Source organism: Protopterus annectens, chromosome 2.part2 (assembly GCF_019279795.1).
Source record: "Protopterus annectens isolate FY-2018-M chromosome 2.part2, PAN1.0, whole genome shotgun sequence".
NCBI classification, from domain to species: domain Eukaryota; kingdom Metazoa; phylum Chordata; order Ceratodontiformes; family Protopteridae; genus Protopterus; species Protopterus annectens.
The window spans coordinates 1107973142-1107998898 of record NC_056730.1 but is presented as its reverse complement, the minus strand read 5'-3'; the positions used below and the strand labels follow the sequence as shown (position 1 = coordinate 1107998898).

The 25757-nt window shown below is 41.2% G+C and overlaps 1 protein-coding gene across 1 annotated transcript in view; it reads left to right on the top strand.

Annotated features, from left to right (window-relative positions):
• DOCK8 (dedicator of cytokinesis 8) overlaps nt 1-25757 on the top strand; it is a 1731107-nt gene that overhangs the window by 620429 nt on the left and 1084921 nt on the right. Inside the window, exons 8-9 of the mRNA XM_044064485.1 lie at nt 6380-6446; nt 11960-12109. Of these exons, the coding sequence (XP_043920420.1) occupies nt 6380-6446; nt 11960-12109 (217 nt within the window). The remainder of the gene's footprint in view (nt 1-6379; nt 6447-11959; nt 12110-25757) is intronic.

Below are 25757 nucleotides of genomic sequence, written 5' to 3'. Positions count from 1 at the left end.
GTCAGATACACTGCACTTCCTCAGCTGACTCAGATTTATTTATTTATTTAATTGTTTATTTACATTTGTTGACCGGGAGTGTCCGACTGGATGTAGGTCCATTTTCAGAGGAGGCCCAGGGAGAAAAGCTCCACAGTTAAAATAAACAGACAGTACTTATATTGGATTACATAGCAATTAACAATTTAACATAGCAATTAATTACAAACATATTTACAGATGAAGAACATAGTACATCAGTAGACAGCTAGAATCTTTATCTGCGAAGTACATAACAGATATTAACAAATGTTACAATAAGAAGTTCCTGCTGTATAAAAAGTACTAGGCTTATGAGCATCTGAGCTTGCTATAATCAAGGTAGTTAGTGGGGTGGAAAGAAAGGTAGTGGTTGGATGGGGTGGGTGATATTAGAGTGGGAGTTGCAAGGGCATAGCCAGCATGTTTTTAGGTGCGCTTTTAATAAAGTTTTGAAGTGGGTGCATGATAGTACAAAAGTAATTGTGGGTGGGAGGGAGTTCCAAAATTGGCTATGGCGCAAGAGAATAGTGCTTCACCACCAGCAGAGTTATTGGCTTTAGTGATCTGCAAGTGATTTTTGTTGCTGGATCTTAGTGGTCTGGTGGGGCGATAGGGTTGGAGTAGATTCTAGAGGGATGGGACATTTAGTGGATGGTTTACTAGTTTGTGGGCGAGTGATAGTTGATACCATTGAAGGAGGTGAGGGAGTTCAAGCCAGCCCAGTTCAGCAAGTGAGAGACAGTGGTGACTACGGTAGGATGCCCCTGTGGCGAATTTGGCGATTTTGTTGTAGCAAGTCTCTAGCTTGTTTAGATCGCATTGCCTTAGGTTGGTATATATTGGAGAGGCATAAAGTAGGGTGGAGATAAGGTGGGAATTTGCTATTGAAATCTTTGCTGCTTTGGTGAGAAGTTGCTTATTTCTGTATAATGCTCCTAGTTTTTTGTGGACTTTTTTTATGGTCATGGATATGTGAATGTCAAATTTTAGTTTATTGTCTATTTCCACTCCTAGCAATTTGGAGTGTTCAATTGGGTATATAGTGGTGTTGTCTTTTGCTGTGATGTTTGGTGGGTTGGAAGATGAGTAGTTTAGTTCTGTTTGGGTTGAGTATTAATTGGGCATCGGATAACCAAGTTTCAACAGAGGAAAAGGCTTCCTGTGTGACTTTTTGCAGTTTGGATAGGGACTGGGCTGAGCAGATGATGGTTGAGTCATGAGTGTGCCATGTTTGGTGGCAGAGGCTAGATTATTGGTGAAAACAGAGAAGAGTAGGGGTCCAAAGATGGATCCTTGGGGAACCCCTATGGAGACAGGTAGTTGGGGAGATATGTAATTCTGCCATACAACGGATTGTTGGAGGTCAGACAGGTAACTCTGAATCCAGTTGGTGGCTGATTGAGAGAAGGATAGGCTATTGAAGACAGAGATGAGTTGTTTGTGTTGGACCATGTCAGATGCTTTAGATAGGTCTAGGAAAGTAGCAGAGGAGAGATAGTCATTGTTTTTATGCTGAAGGATGTGTTAGTAAAGGAGGGTAAGGCAGTGGTGGTACTATGGTTTGGTCAGAAACCATGCTGAGTATTGGAAAGGAGGTTGTTAGTAAGGAGGTAGTCTGAGACCTGAGAATGTGTGCATCTCTCAAGTATTTTGGAGAGTGGAGAGAGAATAGCTATGGGGTGGTAATTGGTTAGTTCTGTGGAGGGGCAGCCTTTGTGGAGGGGAATTATATGTGATACTTTCCACAGTGTGGGAACGTAACTTTCTGACAGAGATCAGTTAATCAAGATGGATACTGGGTAGGCCAGAGCATCAGCTGCAATTTGTAGGTATTCACTTGGGAGGTTGTCTGCTGCTAATTTGGTGGGCTTAAGTTTAGTTAAGAGTTTTTTTATGTTAGAGGTAGGTACAGGAGAAAAGGAAAAGGCAGTGGGGAGATTACTAGTTGAAGGTGTGGGTTGGAGGGGAAGGGGGATGTGTTGTTTAGCTAGTGATAGTATGGTTTGTGTGAAGTGTGTGTTGAATGAGGTAGTAATATTTTTGAAGAAGTGAGGGATGTTAGGAGGAGGGGTACTGACTTTACCTGGGTGGAGGATGGAGTTTATGGAGGACCAGAATTGTTTGGGGCTGTGTTGGGAGGAGTCTAGGGCAGACTGGTAGTATTGGAATTTGTCCTGTTTTATTAGCTTTTTAACTCTATTGCATAGTTCTAGGAATTTCTGTCTAGTTGAGGGGGTTTTGGTTTTGCACCAGTGCTCCCAGGCTTTATCCCCGTTTTTCATTTCTGACTTAGTGTTTTTTTGTAGCCATGGGGAGGGTTGTGCTTTCGTTCTGGAAAGTCTTATGGGGGCATGGTAATTAAGGATGCTCAGGAAGGTAGTATTAAAAAATTCAACATCAAGACTAAGGTACTTTAGGGGATGCCAGTTACATTCTTTGAGGGATGAGATGAATGTGAGTGGGTTAAAGTTTAGTTTTTTACGTATTTGACGGTAGATGACAGGTTTAGCTTGGCATAGGTATTTTTTGAGTAGGAATGTTGGGGAGTGATCACTGTGGCTATCTGATAAGCAGCCTGTTATATATGACTTCGGGCTCTTACTGACTAGTATCCAATCCAGGGTAGTGTGCTTGCTGGAGTTTTTATTTATCCTGGTTGGTGACTGGACTAGTTGGGTGAAGCCATGAAGGTTTATATGATGGGTTGGATTGTTGCCAGAACAGGATTGCCAGTCAATATTGAATCACCTAAAATGATAGTTTCTTGGGGGAGATGGTGGGTAGACCAGCAGAGGAGGTTTTCTAGTGGAGGGATGTTTTGGCCAGGTGGGAAGTAGCATCCAGTTATGTTGATGGTTTTGTTTTTGGTTAATTTTGAGGTTGGTATATATTATTTCTTCATTGCCTATTTGTGGAGCTGATGATTTTAAGATCTGGATGTTTAGATGATGTTTAAATATTATAGCTACACTGCCTCCTTTCTTGTTTAGCCGGTCTACTCTTAGTATGCGTATTTGCTCACTGGTAATGTGAGGTTTTAGTCAGGTTTCTGTCAGGATGACTATATCTGGGGAGTACAAGTCTATGGTGGCATGAAATTCATGGACTTTGTTGGATATACTTCTAATATTTAGGCTTAGCAGAAGGAAGTCACTTGGCTTTCTATTGGCTGTGATATGGGAGAAGTTGTGGTTTCTAGTCTGATTATGAGAACTGGGGTTGGAGATGGTTGGGCCAGGGATGGGGTGGATGTCTTCACTTAGGGCTAGTTTTTATATGCATGAGGTTATTAGTTTTCTCAGTTTTTGAATGTGTTTGTTTATTAGGGAAACTTTATGATTGTGCTCTGTGGGTAATAGGTATGGTGGGAGGATTACTATGTTAAGTTGTAGGGATGCTTTATGTTTGAGTAATAAAGTTGGTAGAATATGCGGTGGGTGCATAGAGATGGTTCTTGAGTTGGTGGGAGGGGATCTGAGTGAGGATGAGACATGAGTGTAGTAGTACAGTGGTAGTGGTTGAGTGGGGGAATGATGGAGCTTTGGTAGGATGTAAGATATGCAAGGAGAGTGCATGCACTGAGCATAGGTAAGGTATGCTTGTACATGTTAGTTGAGGAGGTGTGATAGTAGTGGGAAAATAGAGGAGGTAGTGTTGGGTTAGTGCTGTGGTTGGCTATTGGAAAGATGGGAGGGGTTTGTGAGTGTAATAAAGGTAGGACCACTGGGGGCAGGGTGGGGAGCAAACCGGGTAGAGACCATGTTAGTTGCCCTTATGAGGGGGCTGGAAACAATCAGGTAACAGAGTAAACTGATAAATGAACATATGATAGTGACAAAGGGTGGTTGTAGTTTTAAAAATGGTGCCTGCCACAGGTAATATTTATTAACTTTGGGATTGTCTTAAGGTAATAAACAGGGAAGGGGAAGGGGAGAACAAGGGTGTGAGCAGGCAGTTCTTTTGTACTGCTGCTAATGAGCCAAAGCAAAGACAAGTTTGTGTTTAAAAAACAATCAGAATTGACCAAGGACTGCTCTGAAACTGTAAGTCATTTCTTAACCATTTATCAGGTAGAAAAACAGGATAACCTTGTATCAGTAGGCTACTATGGTCTCAGTTTTAATTAACAAACACACAGTATTGATCAATTATGGATACTATTTGCTAACAGAAGGGAATAAGAGAGAAAGTGGAAGATGAGTGAGTGTGTGTGTGTGTGTGCGTGTGTGTGGGGGGCGCTGCTTACAAGCCAAAGCACAGTGCTCTCCAGGGGAAAATGAATATAGGCTCAAACAGGTAGACACATACTCAAAGTTAACTTTAGCTGTTTGCAGACAGTTCAGACCTGGACTGTGCTTTTCTTAGATTATAAAATGTCCCCCAGAAAGTCTTTCACAGCCACTTTTATCTAGTTTGTCCTTAATGAAACATTATTTTCCTGTATTGAGGCATTCTTTGTCTGCATTTTATCTCATCCAGAGAAAACCAGTTCTCAGCAGGCTGAAATGTTATTTCATTGATAGGATAGCTTGTAACTTTTTTGTGCTATGTTAGCCATTTCTCTTTAGCAAGTTCATTCTCTTGAATATCTGTATACATTCAACTGTTTATGATATTTCAACAAGCCTCTATTGTTGATGCCATTTGTTACAAAAACATTCAGAAGTATAATACTTTTTGTTCCACACAAGCACAATCTATTAAGCTAATCACACGTTTACTGCATATTTTTTTCTGTACTTGCAGATGTTGTGTTCTGAAAATATCACACTGTTACTATTATTACCAAACCTCTGTTACTGTGAATGAAAAACAGTACTGTCAAAGTATATATATATATATATATATATATATATATATATATATATATATATGGGAACTGCACAGATCCCCAACTGCACTTCGGATAAGTATGCTTATTGTGCCGGTCGTACTACCATTTCCCCACTGTAGTGCGACCTCGGAGTGAGAATATTAAAGTAGGTGGGCGGGAGGTGCAGGGGGGAAGTAGGTTTAATTTATTTTTTTTTAAATATACTTTACCATAAGTGCTTTTTTGGTTAAAGTGCTTTCAGTAAAGTATGTTTGGTAATTATGGATTCGGACTTTTGATCTTCCGATCAAAAGTCCTAGCTCCATATATATATATATATATATATATATATATATATATATATATATATATATATATATATATATTTCTATCAAATAACATGTTATTACTATGAGGAAAACCAGTTTTTACTTTATATAATTCTGTCATCTGTGACTGTGTGTGCTCATGGGTATGTAACAGATGCTGTATCTGTTTGTCTCTGCATCTTTTTGGGTGTGTATATGTATGTGAGTAGGTTTGCATAAGAGTGTACATGTGTGTGTGTGTGTGTGTGTGTGTGTGTGTAAAGGGTGGTGAGTGTGAGTTTGTGTCTGTGTGTATATGTGTGTAAACATTAAGTACTTACATAATTCACATGTTGGATGTAAAATACTTCCTGCAACAATTTATCATGCAGCAACTTTGAAACATTAAGTGGAGGAACTTTTTTACATTAAAAATATAAATAAATTGTATGTGCTAGTAATAAAACAAATACAAAACAATTTAACAAATTACTGGTTATCTAACCACAGTAAATGACCACCATGCTAAACATTAGAATGAAATAATGGACCTTCCAGGGATGAGGAGACCTACCTCTGCAGGTTTCAGCCTCACAATACCACTGAGTGGTTCACAATTTCCTTGTAATACCCACCCTGCTGTGCATTATTGCTTGCTTAAGATGTTATAAGAATTTCATTGGTTTGTAGGCTAATTGCCCTAGGGCCTTTATAAGCCTAGCTTTGTAAAAAACCCAAGTACCCTAATTGACCAGATGGCCATTGTTAGCAGAGTGGTTCTATGATCAGCACCAACTGCCAGCCACACTGTAAGATATAATAAGATGACATTTACCTGAAGAGCAATGAATGTTCAGTAACAAAATGTTCTGTGTGAAGATAGCATTGTTATGGCTAAGAAGTACTTTGCTTATTTGGGTTGGAGCTTGCCATAATGGTTAAGGTGTTTACCTCACAGATGCAAGATACAGGGTTTGATTCTCACATTTAAGGGAAATTTGCTAGGCTTACGGCCTACAAGGTCAAATAATCTATGAACCTAATAATTCTGTAGAATCATTTCATGGCTTGCACCATTGTTAGCAGTATCACCTCAGTGTAGAATGTTTTATGGAAAGGATGATTTTACGAACTTATCTTATTAATGGTATAAATAACTAATTTACAGGATGTGCATAATGCCACTGACTAGAGTAAAGGTTCACATTAATAACATAATGCTTTCTTTTTCCTATAGGTTTGAAATAGAAATTGAACCCCTGTTTATGACAGTAGCATTATATGACCTGAAGGAAAAAAAAAAGGTATGTCAAAAAAGCAAAGGAAATGAAGACTAAGTGGTTACCAGTAGAATTCTACCATAAAGATCTTGTTTTTCATTTAGGGTGTGAAACAGTTTGAGGAGACAATACCTGCTACTAGTCCAGAAAAAGCCAGAAGGGAAAATGTAATAATTATGTAAAGTTTCACACATATTATATCCTGTTTCACTTTATGGATCACTCATTTAAGTGACAAAAAGTTTGATTCTCTTGGTCTCGCGTAGTTAAATTCTTTTCTATCAAAAACTTTGATTTGAGACACTGCCTTATCTCTGCTGGTATTGCATTTTGGTTATCTGTGGTCTCTTAATTACTACGTGTAGTTTTTTTGTTGGTGATGTAAGTGTTCATTTAAGTGGATTTTCAATGCTTTCATCTCGGCATTTTCAGAGTTGAGTAAGTGGCATTTCAATTGTCTAAAGTAGACCCTTTGTGGCATATCCCATAACTATCCCTTTGAATATTGTATGTATTAACTAGGGTATGCCTTTATGTGTAGTTGTTATACAACCCACACAACCCGTCCTAGTACTATTCTGTCTACATTGTCATGTGTACACAGGTGTCTACATGCTTGGTGGATGAAATGGACAGCACAGGCTGGCCATTTCTACCCCTGCTGAAAATGATGCCCTGCTACAAGAATTTAGGATCATATAGACAACACCTATTTCGTTGAGGGGATGCCAACCAGTTTTATGGGACCAGGTGTGGTAGAAAGTGGTATGTGACATGAATGCCATGAGGAAATGCAATCATACAGTACAGCGGTGTTATAAGGATGTTACTAACATGCTTTGCAATGCCAAGGCAAAAGTATGTTCCTTAGCAGTGATGAGTTCCTCCATGCTGAATAGATCTATCTGGAGCAGCAAGCTTACAAAGCAGTATAATTTTGGTGTCCCTGGAGGGGTACAATGGCTCTGGGATCATCCCTTGATGTGTGGACACTGGTTTGAGGACAGACCCACAACCCAGCTGTTAGTGCAATGCTCAGCAGACTTTTGTATACCAACAATGTGCAAAAAGACCTTTGGCTGACTAAGGGATATATTGCACATTTTGTTACTGGAACATCATATATGTAGCAGCAACATCAGGATGGCAACACGTGTAGGTCGGGACTGTGCATTATGTATTGTCACCCTTACAGTGTATGCTCCAGAGACACATTTATGGAAAAAGTATGTATGCTCATTCTCATGTTTCAGTTGTTGTATATTCACAAATCAGACCACTTGTACAGTGACACCTGTAAAGGCTGACACAGCACAACAAACTAACACTGTCAACATAGAGACCAAGGACCCAGTTATGATTTGTCTCAGAGTACTGCAAGTGCCACTATCACTGTCTACAGTGAAGGTGTTGGGCATGACTGGGAAAGGGTACATACTGCGGGCGCCACGTAGGTGAACCATCACAAGATACACAGTGCTCACCTACATCTAAAAATGTACCACCCTCTTCCGCACTTTGTTGTGGCTGACCACAATCATTTGACCTCCATTGGCAGTACACCTGGTGAACAGACCCTGACCAAGTATGGTCCCATAGTGACATTCCATCCCAATCAGGGAGAAACCCCATTCCTACTATGGCATAACAGCAAAATGGTAACAGGTCATGGTCCCATGATGGCACTCCCACCCCTTCTCAGAAGACAGTTGTGTATAATGCAGAGTATCTAGCATTTCAAAACCCCATCTTTATTGCAGGCCAGTGTTATATGTTAATACCTCATGCCATTGCAGGGTGGAGGTGATAGTGTGTCACACAGAGTACCCATCATTTTAAGAATCCCATCCTTATTTGTACTGATATTCCTCCAGCCACTCTTTATCTATAGCCAGAGCTGTATCATTGTATCCCTAGCCATCTATGAATGTGATGATGACTCTTACACTCCCATCCTCGCTCCTGTGTGGATACATGTTAAGTTGAGGAAAGATGCAAATTGCTGCCTGATTCCCTGCTTAAACATTTATGAATAACTTCTATGTTCTACCTCACATGTTTTCCCATATTTTTAGGATTTCATTTCCCTAAGCCATATTTCTTAACTGTCCAATATTTGTTAGAAATACTGAATTCTAACTTAAAATAATAGGGTGCCACAAAATTCTGAGTCGCTCCTTTAAATTACAATTTTTTTTCAGTTTGACCTGTCACCTAACCTGCCATCCGCATCACTGAGCTGTGACTAAATGATTTATTACATATTCTTGCATGTTTCTTAGAAGGGGATGGGGGTACATATTACATTTTGTGTAACCTGCTCCCAAAAGATGAAAGTGGAATGATATTGTTCCCTCCAGCTTTCAACATCACCATTAGTAAAGCCTGTGTGCTACATTTCCAGCAGTATCAGTGACACTTACTGGTTGTTGAGAATCTGACTAGCAGACCAGCTTGGGAAATTAAAGGGAATGCATAATACCAAGGTTGATGCTGAATGTGGGGTTGTCAGAACATTCAGCGGATAAGAAGAGAATTGCTTGTAAAAAAATATTCCTTCCCTACTGACTGTGCTGTAACCATCAGCATTGCCAGTCCTTAGTCTTGCATTCAGTAATAAAGCTTGGTGTCAAGTTCTGAGGCATAGTTGTCAGTAAAAGCATGATCCTTACTCACAGAATCCTCTGTAGCATGGCATAAGCTTATTTAGAAACAATGAACATCACCTAACACACTTTCAGGCAAAATACTAAAGACCAAGTGCTTTTGCTGTCGGGATTTTGCATTTATTGTAAGTAAACACAGACTCTGGGAATGAATCAGTCTGTTTATAAAATGAATAACTCTTGTGTTCATAGAAAACACATATGTGCTTGAAAATGTCAGAACTTTTGCTGCATTGATTCACTTTTTGCCTATCAATAACTGTAACTCCCACACATTAGACATAGGTTCATAGGTTCATACTAGGCTATCTGCCCTAGGGCATTTATAAGCCTAGCCAGAATGTGTTTGGCTTTCGCCACCCATTTTAAATTAATTTTGCTATGCCCTTTTAGTATACTGTGCCTCTGTCTAACAGTGACACAGAAGTGATACCCTGGGTAAACCTACGATCTCCCATCCACTCATCAAGATTCCTCTTGAAGAGAGTCAGTGAGGGACTCTGCCTAACCTGGACTGGGATTTTATTCCAGAGTGAAGGGAGCCTCTGGGTTATGAATCTGTCCCTCCAGCATGTCCTATTTATTTCAGTGCTGAGGTTCAAGTCTCTTGAGCATGGGATTTGGATTTTCTGAGGTGCAGCATGTCCATTAATTCCGGGTTGGACATGGCTTTATACGCCAGGCACAGATCGCGTCTGAACAGGTGGTATGCCACTGAGTAGAGCTGGAGTTTCTTTAACCGGGCAGCATATGGCATCTGTTTGAGCCCTTTGATCCTCTTGGTGAGGTACTTTGGGGTCTTTCCAGTTGCTGCAGTTGTCTGGTAAGGTACATCCCAAAAGGGCATTGTACTCAATTTTGGGCCTGATGAGGGATGAGTAAAGAGGCACGATGACCTCCCTGATCTAGATGTGAATCCTTCATGATTAGGTGGGCTATATAAAATGTTTTTCTAACCACTTTGGCCACGTGGTTGTCAAATGAGAGATTGCTATCAACTTGGGTCCCCAGGTCCCTAATTACTTTTCTGTACTTAATGGATTACCACCTATGTGGTAATTTGTGGGCACTTTGTTTTTGCCAAAGGGGATGACTATACACTTTTTGGCATTTAGCTTGAGGCCATGGCTCTGGCACCAGTTGTCTGTTTCTATGAGGCCCTTTTGGAGGATGCTTGTGTCGGCTGGAGAGTCGATTATGGATCCCAGTTTGCAGTCATCTGCAAACTTGGTCAGTCACAGTCCTTCCGTGTTGGTCTGTACCTCCGAGAAATATATACCGAACAAGAGAGGTCCCAGCAACAGTTTTCCCTCTCCATAAAGGTGGTGCCTCAACGGATCCTGGAAACTATCGCCCCATAAGCCTGACTAGCTTGGTCTGCAAAGCTATGGAAAGGATCATCATGGACCTCATAAATAAAGATATTGGGGACCTACAGACACTGGATCCTACCCAGTTTGGCTTTGTTAAGGGCAGATCCTGCCTCTTAAACCTGGTTGATTTCTTTGAAACAGTCACCAAGGCCATTGACGAGGGGAAGGTGGTCCACACAGCCTACCTGGACCTCGCAAAAGCCTTCAATACAATACCCCACTCGGGCATTATAGATAAGCTCACCAGCTTAAATATAAACCCCTATGTCACTAGATGGATTGCAAACTGTAGTTAGAATTGCTGGAGCCATGTCAGACTCCAAACCAGTTACAAGTGGTGTCCCACAAGGCTCAGTCCTGGGACCTCTCTTGTTCGGTATATATTTCTCGGAGGTACATCTGTAAGAAGATTGTGAGAATTCTGCAAAGTAGCTTTTGCTGCATTATTTCATTATTACATGATTTCAGTTTAAGTTTAACTCCAGCTGAAGGCTTTCACCAGATATCATACACTTTAACTAGCCCCATTTATTTCAGTACTGTTTCAGCAAAATTTCACTTTAAAAATAAAAACATTTAAAAATAGAATAAAATAAAGCCCTGGCTGACATGGAGGGTAACCCCACACACTCCCCACGTAGGGAACAACATCCTCTAAAGTGATAAAACTTTGGAGTTAGAATGTATTTTTGATTAAACAGTCCCTAGCATACGTGGAACTCATACATTTGTATAGCTACTTCTTTGGTAGTAGGAAAGATTGAGCTCACATACCTAGATGTAGCTAAGGTGGTGCAAAAGACCCACCTTCCCTGGGTACAAGGTATCAGAGGCTGCAATCTTTATTGCTGGCATTCATTTTCTGAATGCAGGTAATTCATTTCCAGAAGCACTTTAACAGTCTGTGTGTGGTTTAGTTCATTAGTTATGTGTATTTTTGGTCGAGGATGAAGTGCTCAGTGCTTTCTGTTAACTTTAGCAAGTCACCTGTTACACTTTCAGCAAGTGGTTTATTACAGTTTAAAGTAGACCAAGGTTTGTTTTCTTTTTCTTTTTTGTTTTTTTTGGGCCTCCCCTTAAGCTTGATGGGGGGGTGACAGATTGGGGGATGGCCCAGGGTGCCAGAAGGCCTAGCTACACCTCTGCCGACATATATGATGGAGAATCAATTTTGTCTGGTATGACTACTTACAGAATGTATGCTTGCTTCCAGGAGAACTTACTTCTGATGTGGATTTGGAGCAAGTTAGTTATGTATGCTGTGAAAAGTAATGCAGTCGCATGATTATCCAAGCCAAATCAGGCATCATTATTTTGGATACCAGTTTCAAAATGAATTAACAGCACTCCAGTCAAAACCCAGACTGCTGGTTATGATTAGTTTTGTTGATATTCAGACTGTCTGTATAAAATGGAAACTTAGTACCATAGAAATATTTATCTTGTAAGTTTAACGAAAATAGCAAATAAACTTCTAATCAGTACTTTTTGTCATTAGATTTCAGAAAATTTCTATTGTGATCTAAACTCGGAACAAATGAAAGGATTTGTGCGAAGCCATACTACAACTATATCTCCTTCAAGCCTGGCTAAGTCGGCAGTGTTCTCTGTTACATATCCATCATCTGATATTTTTCTTGTTGTTAAGGTGAGGACTACCATTCTACCATTAAAAATGTTCCTTTTAGCTTAAATGCAACAGTTTGATTTAAAAGTGACAGTGGTCATTGTTATATTAGTTTTTTTTCAACCAGATGGTATTATCTGTCTAGAAACAAATCCAAAAGCAAATGTAATCATCAGTGTATAAGCTCTAGTACTTGGCATACTCAACCATCAGAAAAAAACAAAGATGATGTCACAAAGACAGGAGCCTGCTGTTCATTCAGTTCAGATTTTGTATGTCTGTTTAATAAAATCTAAACTCAAGGAAGAGTGGGATCCTGTCTTTGTGCCATTTTTTTTCGGGTTAGCATCAAGATCATTAAAAAACTAGTATTTATCTCTCTCTGTCTCCTTCTTTCTCTCTCTCACTCTCTCTCTCTCTCTATATATATATATATATATATGACTGTATGTATATATATATATATATATATATATATATATATATACACACACACACACACACACACACACACAATTTATATATATATATATATATATATATATATATATATATATATATATATATATATATATATATATATATATATATATGTCCTTCAAAACATCTAAAACCCATAACATCTAATTTCATAACATTGAGACCAGAACATCTAAAATCCATAACATTGAATTTCATAACATCCAACAGTACAAATCACATAAAAATAACATCCCCTCAGATATTACGACATATAATGACACAAAACTATCAAACACACTTTTTTACTACGTTTCTGTGAGGGTGCTTTTCCCACTGTAGTGTGATTTTGGAGTTGGTATATTTAATTTCCAGGGGGTGTGGGGGCCGGAGCACCCCACATGGGGGGGTGCAGGGGGGCTTGCCCCCCTGCATAAACGTAGTAAAAAGTGTGTTTGGCAGTTTGGTGTTGTTATATGTGGAGGGGATGCTATTTTTTTGTGATTTGTAGTGTTAGATGTTATGAAATTTGATGTTATGGGTTTTAGATGTTCTGGTCTTAATGTTATGAAATTAGATGTTATGGGTTTTTAGATGTTTCAAAGTAGACCCATATATATGCGGGTCCCCTTCACATGGTCGACTTTTCAGAAAGTTGACTTTAATATGGCCGCTTTCTCTGGACAGTGCAGAATAGGAAAGTTTCTTTCTTCTACACTGAAGTGCGAACTTGGCATTGGTATATTTAAGTTACGGGGTGGGGTGGGAGTGGAGCCCCCCTACTAACAGTTTAAGGTAAGTATTTGTTGTGTTTTATGTGTTTATTTTACGTGATCGGCTTTTCGAAAGTCGATCATATGGTCTCGGCCATATGAAAGTCGACATTTTGAATAGTCGGCCATGTAAAGAAGACCCATATACACATGCACACATATATTATGTCCTGTGTAGTGCTAATTTTTGTGTAACACTATAAGCAGTTATTTAGTTAATATTAATTTTTAATTCAATCTAATCCAAAATGGCCTTATGGTAGCAAACCAGCCCAAAACTGACTGTGATCTCTGTCTGCTCTTAAGGGAAGTTGTACTTTACTGTGTGTGTGTGTGTGTGTGTGTGTACTCGTCATCTTTTCAATGTGTATGCCCCTCACTGGTGCTAGTGGTGAGGATTGAGGCTCCTTGATTGCTGGGGCATCACATATTAATTGTTTGGCAGTGGTAGAATAGCCACATCACATATTAATTGGCTTGTAGTGGTGTGGATATTGAGTTCATGTTGCTTGTGAACAATGGTCACTGAAGGTGTTTGTACTCTCAGTCAGCCATGCAGTGAACATTCAGAGTTTCACATCACAATTGTTTTATTTTTTTTTTTTTTTGTTAGATTAGTTAGTCAGGGAGAGCAGGCAAACATGTCAGCAGAGGAGTATGGCAAGATGACAAGGAGCCAGTTGGCTGAGATGTACCAGGCTAAAGGACTGGTGCATGCTAACCTGATTAAAGCAGACATGATTGCAGCTTTAGTCACAGCTGCATCACAGAATAGCAATCAGGAGGACAATCAGACTGGCCTTGGAGATGTACAACTCTCAGAGAATGGACAGATCAACCTTTCCACAGACGACTTAAAAATCCATTTGGAGTTAAAGAGACTGGAGCTAGAGGCCAAGGGTTTGGAAATAGAAGCAGCAGAGAGACTGAGACATCTGGTAGCTGAGGAAAATAAGAATCTGTGACATCTGCAGGCTGAGGAGAATGAGACGCAGAGGCAACATAAAAAGGAGATGCTAACTCTTTTCCAGACTCATGCAGGTAATGGGGAAGGGAGTAACTGAACCCCAGAAGCAACAAAGGTCAGTAAATTTCTTCCACAATTTACAGAGGGGGATAATTTTGATAGTTTCATTCATATATTTGAGAGGGTATCTAAACAGTATACCAAGTTGACCAAGGGCTCTGGGTACGGTTCCTAACCCCCTTACTGCATTGTAAAGCTGTAACTGTTCTTTCCAAACTGTCTGAGACTGTTTAAATTACAATGTTGTAAAGAACTGTTTGCTAGAAGTTTTTAGGTTAACACCTGAAGCTTATAGGAAAAGGTTTTGTGAGCATAGGTTCATAGGTTCATAGGTTGGTACTAGGCTATCAGCCCTAGGGCCTATACAAGCCTAGCCATAACAATTCCCTGGCTATTTCTTCCCACATTATTTACTTTCCTGGACCCCTGTCTAGCAGGGCGACTGACGTGATCCCTGGGGTGAATTTCCTTTCTCCCATCCAATCGTCAAGGTTCCTCTTGAAGAGGTCCAAACAGGCACTCTGCTTGACATGTATGGCAATCTATTCCAGGGTCTGGGAAGTCTCTGGGTCAGGAAACTATCCCTCCAACATGTTTTGTTTATTGTGATGACAAGGGTTAGATCCATGGAGCGTGTAGCTCTGAGGGATTTATGTAGCATGTCCACCAGCCCTGCGTTTGACATGCCCTTGTATGTTAAGCACAGACCGCCTCTGAATAGATGATATGCACAGAGTATAGCTGGAGTTTTTAAGGTGGTCAGCGAGCATCTGCTTTAGGCCTGTGATTCTTTTAGTGAGGTATTTCTGAGGCCTTTCCAGTTGTTGCAGATGTCTTGAGAGGTACATACCAAATGGGGCATTGTATTCTATAATGGGTCTAATGAGGGATGAGTACAGTGGGACAATGACCTCCTTTTTGTGGATGAAAAGCCCTTCGTGATGAGGTGTGCCACATAGAAGGATTTGCTGACTGTTGTGGCGATGTGGTTATCGAAGGTGAGACAACTATCCACCTGTGTCCCTAAGTCTCTTATCACACTTTCTGTGTTTAGTATACTGCCACCTATATGGTAATTCATGGATACATGTTTTTTCCCAAAGGGGATAACAATAGATTTCTTGGCATTGAGCTTGAGCCCATGGCTCTGGCACCAAGCATCTGTTTCTGTAAGGCCCTTTTGTAGAGTATCCACATCATTTGGGGATTCAATAATGGCTCCCAGTTTGCAGTCATCTGCAAACTTTGTTAGCCAGAGTCCCTTAGTGTTGACCTGTACTTCAGAGAAGTAGATGCCAAACAAGAGCGGCCCCAGGACTGAACCCTGAGGTACTCCACTTGTCACTTGTCTGGAGCTGGATTTGGAGTCGGCTACTTTTACAGTGTGGGTTCTATCAGTAAGCCATTTAGCAACCCATTGGGTGACATAGGGATTAATGCCCAACTTAGTAAGTTTATCTATGATTCCAGAGTGGGGGATGGTGTCAAAGGCCTTGGCAAGGTCTAGATAGGCTGTGTGGACCACCTTACCCTTGTCCATGGCAATGGAGACTGATTCAAAGAAGTCAATCAGGTTCAGGAGACAAGATCGGCCCTTCACAAACCCAAACTGGGTGGGGTCCAGTGTTTGAAGGTTGCCAATGTCTTTGTTTATAAGTTCCATGATAATATGCTCCATGGCCTTGCAGATAAGGCTTGTCAGACTGATGGGACGGTAGTTTCCGGGATCCAAGTTGGATCCCCCCTTGTGGATTGGGATAACTGTAGCTCTGCGCCACTCAGAGGGCACGAAACCTGAGGTGAGGCTATGATTAAACATGACACTTAGGTGAGGTGCCACTTCATATTGTAGTTCATGTAGTACACAGCCCGGGATGTCATCTGGTCCCATGGATGCTGTATTCTTGGCTTTAGAGAGTGCTTTGTACCAGTGTGGCTATTACTGGAATTTGGCAATCTTCATTGAGATGGGCCATTTAGGGGTGAGAGGGGTGAAGTTGGCACTGAATCGATCTGCCAGGATATTGGCAATATCCTTCGGATCAGTATATTTAATGCCATTCTGTTTTAGCTCAGAGCAGATCTGAGCATTGCCATTTAGATTCTTGACATAGTTATAGAATGCTTTGTGGTTGTCTTTGGAATCTTTGGCAATTTTATTTTCGTAACTAGCTTTGGAGAATTTTATGAGGCATCTCAGTTTCTTACTGAGGCTAGTAAGGGAGTTTTTTGCATCCTGGGATTTTCCTCTTTTCTGCAAAAGTTTCTTCCTTTTGTTGTAAAGTTTGTTTATGGCAGGGGACCACCAGATTGTCTTTTTTTGGATGAGAGCATTTTGGTTCTATTTGGGAATGGCACGATTCATGCATGAGTGGATGTGCTCGTACAGTGCTTTAGTGTAGGATTCAGCAGTTGAACTTTCAGTTCCCGTCTGCATGGATGTCATGAAGTTTGTCACTTCTGACTTGAGTAGCATGAAGTTGGCTTTGGAGAAGTTTTTTATGGTGGTTTCTTTACTGGGGGGTGGGGGTGGGATGTGGATGTTAAGGGTGATTAGACACAAGGCAGATGAAATTGTGTGTAAATATGCTGCTGAATTAAGCACTTATTTTCATAGTTTGGTGAGGGGATGTCAGGTCACCACTTTTGAAGGGCTGGGAGACCTTTTGGTGAGGGAACAAGCCCTTAGCACTTTGCCTGAGGACATGAGAATCTGGTTAGCTGATAGACAATGTACTACTGCAGATGAGTTAGGGAATAAGGGAGACCTACACTTAGCAAGCGGGCATCATTGCACAGGAAAAGGACACCCAGTGCTGCTCATGGGTCTAATGGAACCCATGGTAGACAGCCCAGACTGCCCGATCAGAGTCCGCCGGTAGCAGGGGAAACCACTAGTCCAGGTACACGTACAGGACCAAGGGTTAAATGTTTTAAATGAAACCAGTGGGGCCAAGTAGCATATAGATGTCCACGGAGGCAAGGTGGGGAACAAAAGGTGGGAGAGCTAGTAGGTGGGAATGACAAAATGCCAACAGTGGGTTGTCTTGAAACAACAAGGGTACCAAACTACCACAAGAGGTTATATCCTATCTTAGTGAATGGGAAAGAGGCCATGGCTAAGAGAGACACAGCCTCTGACCTAACCATTGTGAAGTCTGCAATGTTTACAGAGGAGCACTACTTGATTGGGCAGTCTACTCCAGTCAGAGCTTTAGGAGGGGACCCCATTTCAAATGGCTAGGGTTCACCTTGACTGGGAGGGTGGAAAAGGAAGCCAGCAAGTAGGTGTATTTGAGGATGTCCCTGCAGATGTCCTGATAGGGAATGCTTTTGATAATGCAGTACCATGTGTGCATGCAGATACATCCGGTCAGGCTTGGAGACAAACATGTGGGTCTGGTAGCCTGGGGAGACCCAAACAGACCACACACTTGCAATCAGGACTGGTGACATAGTTACTTCAGAGAGGGAGCTACCCTGTAGCAGTGAGACTGAAGGTGAGCCACAGCTGCTTGTGGGTACTAATGTTCCCTTGGACAGAGTGACTGCAAGGGCAGAGGTGAGTAGTAGTACCCAGGCTGACAGTGAGGAATTGCTGTCAGAGAATACCAGACTTCCTGTGGAAGGGGAGCTGGGAAGGGTTACAAAGAGAGAGAGTTGAGACAGGCTCAGCTCTCAGACCCTATATTACAAGGCCTGAGAGAGGTAGCCATTGAGGCACCTGATTCTCAAGGAAGGGGAATCTGTATACTGGGACAAAGGGTTACTGTACAGAGAGTGGACCCCTGAGGGAGGGTTAGAGGGTGAGAGAATACAGCAGTTGGTAGTGCCCAGAGCCTACCATCTGGCACTTCTAGCCATAACCCATGATATTCCCTTTACAGGTCATATGGGCATAAGACATACAAAGAGACATGTTATGCAGAACGTCTATTGGCCTGGGATTTCCAGAGATGTAACAGGGTACTGCAGGACCTGTGAGCAGTGCCAAAAGGTAGGCAAGGCAGAAGACAAGGTGAAAGCTCCTTTGCTTGTGATTGAGGAGCCATTTCAGATGGTAGCTATGGATATTGTGGGGCCTCTGGGTACCCCAAGTTATACAGGGAAATAGTATCCTAGTGGTAGTAGATTATGCTACCAGATACCCTGAAGCACTGGCTCTGTCCTCCATTGCGGCAGAAAAGGTGGCAAATGCTTTGTTAGAGATTTTCAGCAGGGTAGGTTTCCCAAAAGAAATACTGACTGACAGAGGTGCCAGTTTCATGTCAGACTGGCTGGCTTGTCTGTAGAAGTACTGTGGGGTGAAGCACCTAAAGACCACCCCCTACCTTTCCCAGACTAATGGCTTCATTGAGAAGTTAAACTCTACACTCAAGTCCATGCTATGAGCATTTGCAGACCAGTTTAAGAGGGACTGGGACAAATATTTGCCCCATCTGTTGTTTGCTCACAGAGAGGTGCCCCAGAAATCCACAGGTGTTTCACCCTTTGAGTTGTTGTATGGGCATAGGGTGAGAGGATCTCTAGGTTTGATTCGAGATGAATGGGAAGGTGAGTGTTAATCTCACAAGGAGTCTGTTGTGGTATATGTCCTAAACCTCAGGACAAGGCTCAGGGAACTCATGGGCTTGGCCCAGGAGAACCTGACAGAAGCCCAACAGCAGAAAAAGGTCTGGTATGACAGGAATGCTCGAGCTAGAGAGTATGCTGTAGGGCAGCAGGTTATGGTTCTCATTCCTGTCAGACACAACCAGCTGCAGGCAGCTTGGGAGGGACCCTACAAGGTGGTAAAGAAGGTCAGTGATGTTGACTATATTGTAGAACTGCTAGGCAGGAGGCAGGGGCACAAAGTGTACCATGTTAACATGATGAAACCTTACCATGATAAGGAAGCCCTTGTGCTGAGTATTTGAAGTGGATTGTAGGAGGAGTGTGAGGGGGATCTGGTGACTGATCTCCTCAGTCAGATTCAGACTGATACCTCAGTGGAAGAGGTAGCAATGTCCCAGTAGCTATTCCCTACCCAGGTTTGAGAAATCCAAGCAGTGTTACAGGAGTTTGGGGAGATGTTCACTGGGAAACCAGGGTGCACCAACCTGGTGCAGCACCATGTGGATACAGGACCCCAAGGGCCTATTAAGCAGGCCCCTTATAGGGTACCTGAAAGAGTCAAACAGACTCTGAGGGAGAAGATACAGGAAATGTTGGAAATAGGGGTAATTCAGGAGTCCTGCAGTTTCTGGGCCTCCGCAATGGTGCTGGTATCAAAGAAGAATGGCAGCACCAGGTTCTGTGTGGACTACAGGAAATTAAATAGTCACACAGATTCAGATGTTTACCCCATGCCTAGGACAGATGAAGCCCTAGAGCAGCTGGGTGGGGCTAAGTATCTTACCACCACTGATCTTACCAAGGGTTACTGACAGGTGCCCTTGACTTGCAGTGCTAGAGTAACCCTTGATTCTCAGTGCTAGAGAGAGGTCAGCCTTTTTGACTCCTTTTGGCTTGTATCAGTTCACAAAGATGCCGTTTGGGATGAAAAAATGCCCCAGTGACTTTCCAGAGGCTGGTAGATCATATCCTTGCAGGGGTAGGAGATTTTGCCCTTGCTTACCTGGATGATATTGCCATCTACAGCCATTCCTGGCAAGAGCACCTTCAGCATGTCAGGGAGGTGCTGGGAAGACTACAAAGGGCAGGGTTGACCATTAAGCCCAGCAAATGTCAGGTGGCTATGGCAGAGGTCTCCTACCTGGGACATAGAGTGGAGAGTGGTATGATCAGGCCAGAACCTGCCAATGAGGAAGCCATTCAGGCCTGGCCTGCTCATGTTACCAAAATGCAGGTGAGGGCATTTTTAGGTACAGCAGGGTACTACAGAAAGTTTTGGTTATAGTATCATAGCTGCTCCTCTCACAGACCAGACAAGGAAAAATAGGTCAGATAAGGTAGAGTGGACCCCAGCATGTGAGCAGACATTCCAAAATCTTAAAGAAGCTTTAGGAGAACCACCTGTGTTAGCCAGTCAAGATTACAGCAAAGAATTTGTTGTGCAGGTGGATGCTTCAAACCATGGGGTGGTGGCTGTACTTGACAGGTTTCTTCAGAGAGAGAAGAGCACCCAGTTGTTTATCTCAGTCATAGGCACCAACCCAGGGAGGAATGCTATGCAGCTGTAGAAAAATAATGCCTATCCATAGTGTGGGCACTGCAGAAACTTCAGCCTTACCTGTGTATGGAAGGAAATTCACTGTAGTTACAGACCACAATCCCTTAACATGGCTACACCGAGCCAGCCAGCAAAATGGCAAGTTACTAAGGTGGTTGCAAGCATATGATATGACAGTGCAGCACCACAGTGGAGTTAGCAATGCCAACGCAGATGGGCTGTCAAGTCAGGGAATGGGGTAAGGTATTCCTGGATAGGCTCAACCCTCTCAAGCAACGTTTATCAAGGGTAATTTGTAAAACTAGCTTGAGGTTTGGGGGGGGGATTGTGAGGCTGCCAGCCCACCTATCTGGAATTTTGTAAATAATCATATGTCATTTGTAAATATTAATATGATCCATATGCTTGTCTTACAAATGTAAGAGAACTTTATATTATGTGGATATTAAACTACTGGTGCAAAAGCGTGTGTTGACCTGTATGTTATGTACTGAGCTTCAAGAATGTAACCACAGTACAACCTACTGGAAAAGAACAGAAACGTATATAAACTATATTAATAGCAGAAACTGGAACGTACAGAATTAACTTGCAAAACTTCAAGAAAATAAGGGAAAATGTTTTACGATGTGCTATAAAAAAGTTTGTTTCAGTGCAGCAAGCAGATACAGTGTCTCTAAAGCTAGAGATTTTCCTATTGTCTGGAAACAGAAATAATTACTTGGTTTCAAATGTAAAAGTGTTAATTGTTTTATGAATTCCAGTTCTAGGCAAACATCTGAGAGAGAAGCATTTTTCACAGAGAAATGTTAAATTATGTTGGTATCTATTAGCCTGCGAACTGAAGGCAGGTGACAAAGAGTGATGTCACCCTAGCTAACCCAGCAGTAATGTTTATTATTAATTTAAAAACTATCACTCAAAGAAAGTCTGTGCATTTCGCATTTGTCTTTGGACCTAGAAACATCTTGTCATTAGCATTTATGCCTTGCTAATAGTAAGTACTATATTACAGTAATCTGTCTCTTAGAGATATATAGAAATATAGTAAGATTAGTTTAGATGTTTGCTTTATTTATATGAGACTGTCCTGCTATGTTGTTTTAAAATATTTCCTGTGATTCTGAACTCTGTAGTCACTGTGTTGAGTTATTGAGTATTGTCTTGTGTTGTCATTATTTACTATTAAATATATTTAAACCTTTTAATTGTGACTGGTTTGTTTAGAGATATTTAAGCTCTTAGAGTACTTGCATATGTATTTGGCGACACTGTATTGGCCAATAACCTAGCAGTTGGTCATGCTTACCATTTGGATAATAGTAACATTACACAGTAAAATTGGGAAGGGCCTTAAAGTAGCTGATAAGGGGTTCTGGTTGCAGTACTAACTACCTTATGGTCTGGGCAGAAGGGGCATAGCTAGTAAACCTGTGCCAGCCTTTCCCAGGTGTGTATTTGTGTATAAATCAAATCTCAAAGTGTGTGTGTGTGTGTGTGTGTGTGTGTGTGTGTGTGTGTGTGTGTGTGTGTGTGTGTGTGTGTGTGTGTGTGTGTGTCAGCTACTTGGGCGGGCGCACAAAGCACTGGTTGTCAGAGAGAGTACTGGGAGGACTTGTCTTGGAACCCTGGCTAAGGACTCAACTCTATAGCTGTGCCAGTGGGGAGTCTTATTGGGGATCTGGAGAAAGAGGGAGAAACCAGCCCCAAACTGACTGTGATCTCTGTGTGCTCTTAAGGGAAATTGTACTTTACTGTGTGCGTACTTGTCATCCTCCCTGTGTGCATGTCCCTCACTGGTGCTAGTGGTGAGGTGAAGATTGAGGCTCCTTTATTGCTGGGCCAGTGCAGGGCCATCACAATAATAATAATAATAATAATAATAATACTTAGCTGAAAATCAATAGCTTTTACTACTGTTATCATCATCATCTTCTTTCGGCTGTTCCCATTAGGGGTCGCCACAGCGGATCTTCTGTTTCCATTTCTTCCTGTTCTGTGCATCATGATCTTTCACACCAACCGCCTGTATGTCCTCTCTCACCACAACCATAAACCTTATCTTAGGCCTTCCTCTTTCCCTCTTACCTGGCAGATCCATCCTTAGCACCCTTTTCCCAATATACCCAGCATTCCTCCTCAGCACATGTCCAAACAAACGCAATCTCACCTCTTTTGCTTTGTCTCCAAACTGTCCAACCTGAGCTGACCCTCTAATATACTGATTCCTAATCCTTTCCATCCTAGTCACACCCAGTGCAAATCTTAACATCTTTAACTCTGCCACATCCAGCTCCTGCCTTTTCATCAATGCCACCGTCTCCAACCCATATAACATAGCTGGTCTCACTACCCTCTTGTAGACCTTCCCTTTCACTCTTACTGGTACCCGTCTGTCACAAATCACTCCTGACACACTTCTCCACACATTCCACTCTGCCTGTACTCTCTTCTTCATCTCTCTTCCACACTCACCATTACTCTGAACTGTTGATCCCAAGTACTTAAACTCATCCACCTTTACCAACTCTACTCCCTGCATCCTCACAATTCCTCTACCCTCCCTCACATTTACACACACATATTCTGTTTTAGCCCTGCTGACCTTCATTCCTCTCCTCTCTAAAGCATATCTCCACCTCTCCAGGGTCTCCTCAACCTGGTCCCTACTCTCACTACATATCACAATGTCATCTGCAAACATCATAGTCCACTACTGTATCAGAATTAAATAACCTTCTTAAAAACAGTATCGGGTGGATTTTTATGAAGTCAGATAAGTCTGAAGGATGCACAGATTACAGTTCTTAAACCATCACCTCATTGCCTTAGAAATTTAAACATCTATTTGGTTGCAATGCAATCTTAACTGAAGGTGCCTAACTTTATATATTGGTAATTTGTCTTACTGGACTCCTAGCATGGCTCACAGAAACAACAGTATGTATAATACTGCATTATGGTACCCTCCAGGAAGTTCAAGATGCAATATTGTGAGTTTTGAAGCTCTGAAAAATGTAAGTGCAGTTGTAAGACCAAAACAGCAAAATGCAAAAGTTGTTTCACATTAAAAACTATTTTATAGGGAGGCAAGCCTTCTGCACCTCTTGACATGGGTGGCTGCATCCTCAGACCCCTATTATTTATATATACTAACTCCAAAATTACTGTACCTCAGAGGAAGGGGAATTTGGATTTATAATAATCCGATTAACTGCTGTCAAATTTTCATAATTCTCAGGAGCTCATTTACCCTTTTTGAATTTACAAGAACCAATGTAAATTGTATATCCACATACAAAACTTACCTTTTTGCTATAAAACTAGTATTTCATTTTGGGTGTATTTCTTTTTCTCAGTTTACCCTTCTGTTGAAAATATTTAAGTAAAATGCTAAAAAGAAAAGGACAAAAAAATTATAACTGCAGACATCAGAGTGTGCCTTAATATTTATTAGTTTTCTCTGGAAAAATTCATAGTTAGATCAGGATAGAAAACATGGCCTTCTCATGTTGTTTCCCAAATGACCTATGTTACAGGCCGATCCTAAATAAAATGAACAGGGACATCAGGTAGGCCTGACTTTTTTTTGCATAGTTTCACCCCTCTGTGTTAGATCCATTCTTCTTCTTGCTATTCAGGAAGAACTGGTGAGGAGTCACTTCTCTGTTGATATAGGGACTGACACAGTAGCTGAAACATACCTCTTTACTTCTAAACATAAGAAATCTGGGAAAGGCAAGCATAATGTGGGGGGGGGGGTGAAATCCCAAAAGTAAGGACTGTTTTAAAAATTGCTCTTATACACTTAGAAAGTTGTTAGAGTAATAGATTTCCTAGTTTCCTACTATAGCTAAAGAAGAATTTGTAATTGTCTTTATGCTTCAGATGGTAACCGAAATTTATGGGCTGCTTTAGTAAAGCTAATAGTATTTTTCAAGGTTGTAGTCAATTTTCTGACGTTATCAATTTTAGGAGGTGTAATTCCACTTTTAGAATCTAAGTATCTAGTTAGCCTGTTTTCTGAGTCACAGTTTTTACTAAGTACTTATAGATAGTGAGACATGTCCTCCCCGCGGTTGAGTGGCCTTCGAAAGACATGCGTCTGCACTGAAGGTTGGGCGTCAGGCTGGCAACTCGGCACTATAAAAATCGACTGCCAATCATTAGTGGACTGGAGTTCCGCTGTGGCGACCCCTAACCGGGAAAAGCCGAAAAGACAAAGAAAGACATAGATAGTGAGAAAACATTTCCTGCTCACTGGTGCACCTTCAGATATTGTTAGAACGTTTGGCATGCTTTGCATATCCCCAGGACACCCTTATTGACACGTGCAGTCTTAAATTAACATATTGCTTCTGCAGTTCTTCTAGGAGTCTGTTCAGTGCAATCCTTTTCACTGAAATATTGCTTCCTAACATTATCTTGCACATGTACCCTTTTTGGCCTTATATTATACATGCTTGTTCTATTAAAGAGTTCTGTCTTACTTCTAGAAAGACCATAACAAACATAGTAACAGGTTTACTGACTCATAGATAAATGAAATGTCATAACTTAGCAGAAGAGATACTCTGTGAGTTTTTATTTATTTATTTGTTTGTTTGTTTTATGCATGTGTATTTTGATGTAGCAACTGTAACAAAAATAAGAAAATGAACCAAATGAACATATTAAAAATTATACCTGCATCAGTGTACTAGCAGGCACAAAGGAAAGAGTTATACCATTTATTAAAAGAGAAAATATTTCTTTATTTGTACTAGCAGGCACAACAGAAAGATTTATACCGTTTATTAGAAGAGAAAATATTTCTTTATTTGCTACCTTGGGCAGAATATTGATCCGTGTTGAACCCTTTTCAGATTCTGCCTGGAAACACTGTCTGGTTAAGTGACTCACTCATACAGAAGGAATCAAACCTCAGGCTACAGGCAGCAGCTATTGACAGCTCATAGTCTTAACCTTGTATGCTAATTTCCAAGCTAAATATGTTTATGGTCCAGTATAAATGGAAATATTAATTTGTATTTTCCAGAACAGTGGATGTCATTGTAGTGTGGCACAATTTCTATTGTAAACTGAAAATATTTAATTGTGAAATGTGTTTAGAACTGCCTTGTTCTAAGAACCAGTCATAACAATGCTGCTAACGTGCTTGGATCTCAGTTGTTCCAGTTTTGTGAAGTTTATAGAGATTAGCTGCTTAATGATGTAAAAAATACAGTTGTTCATGAG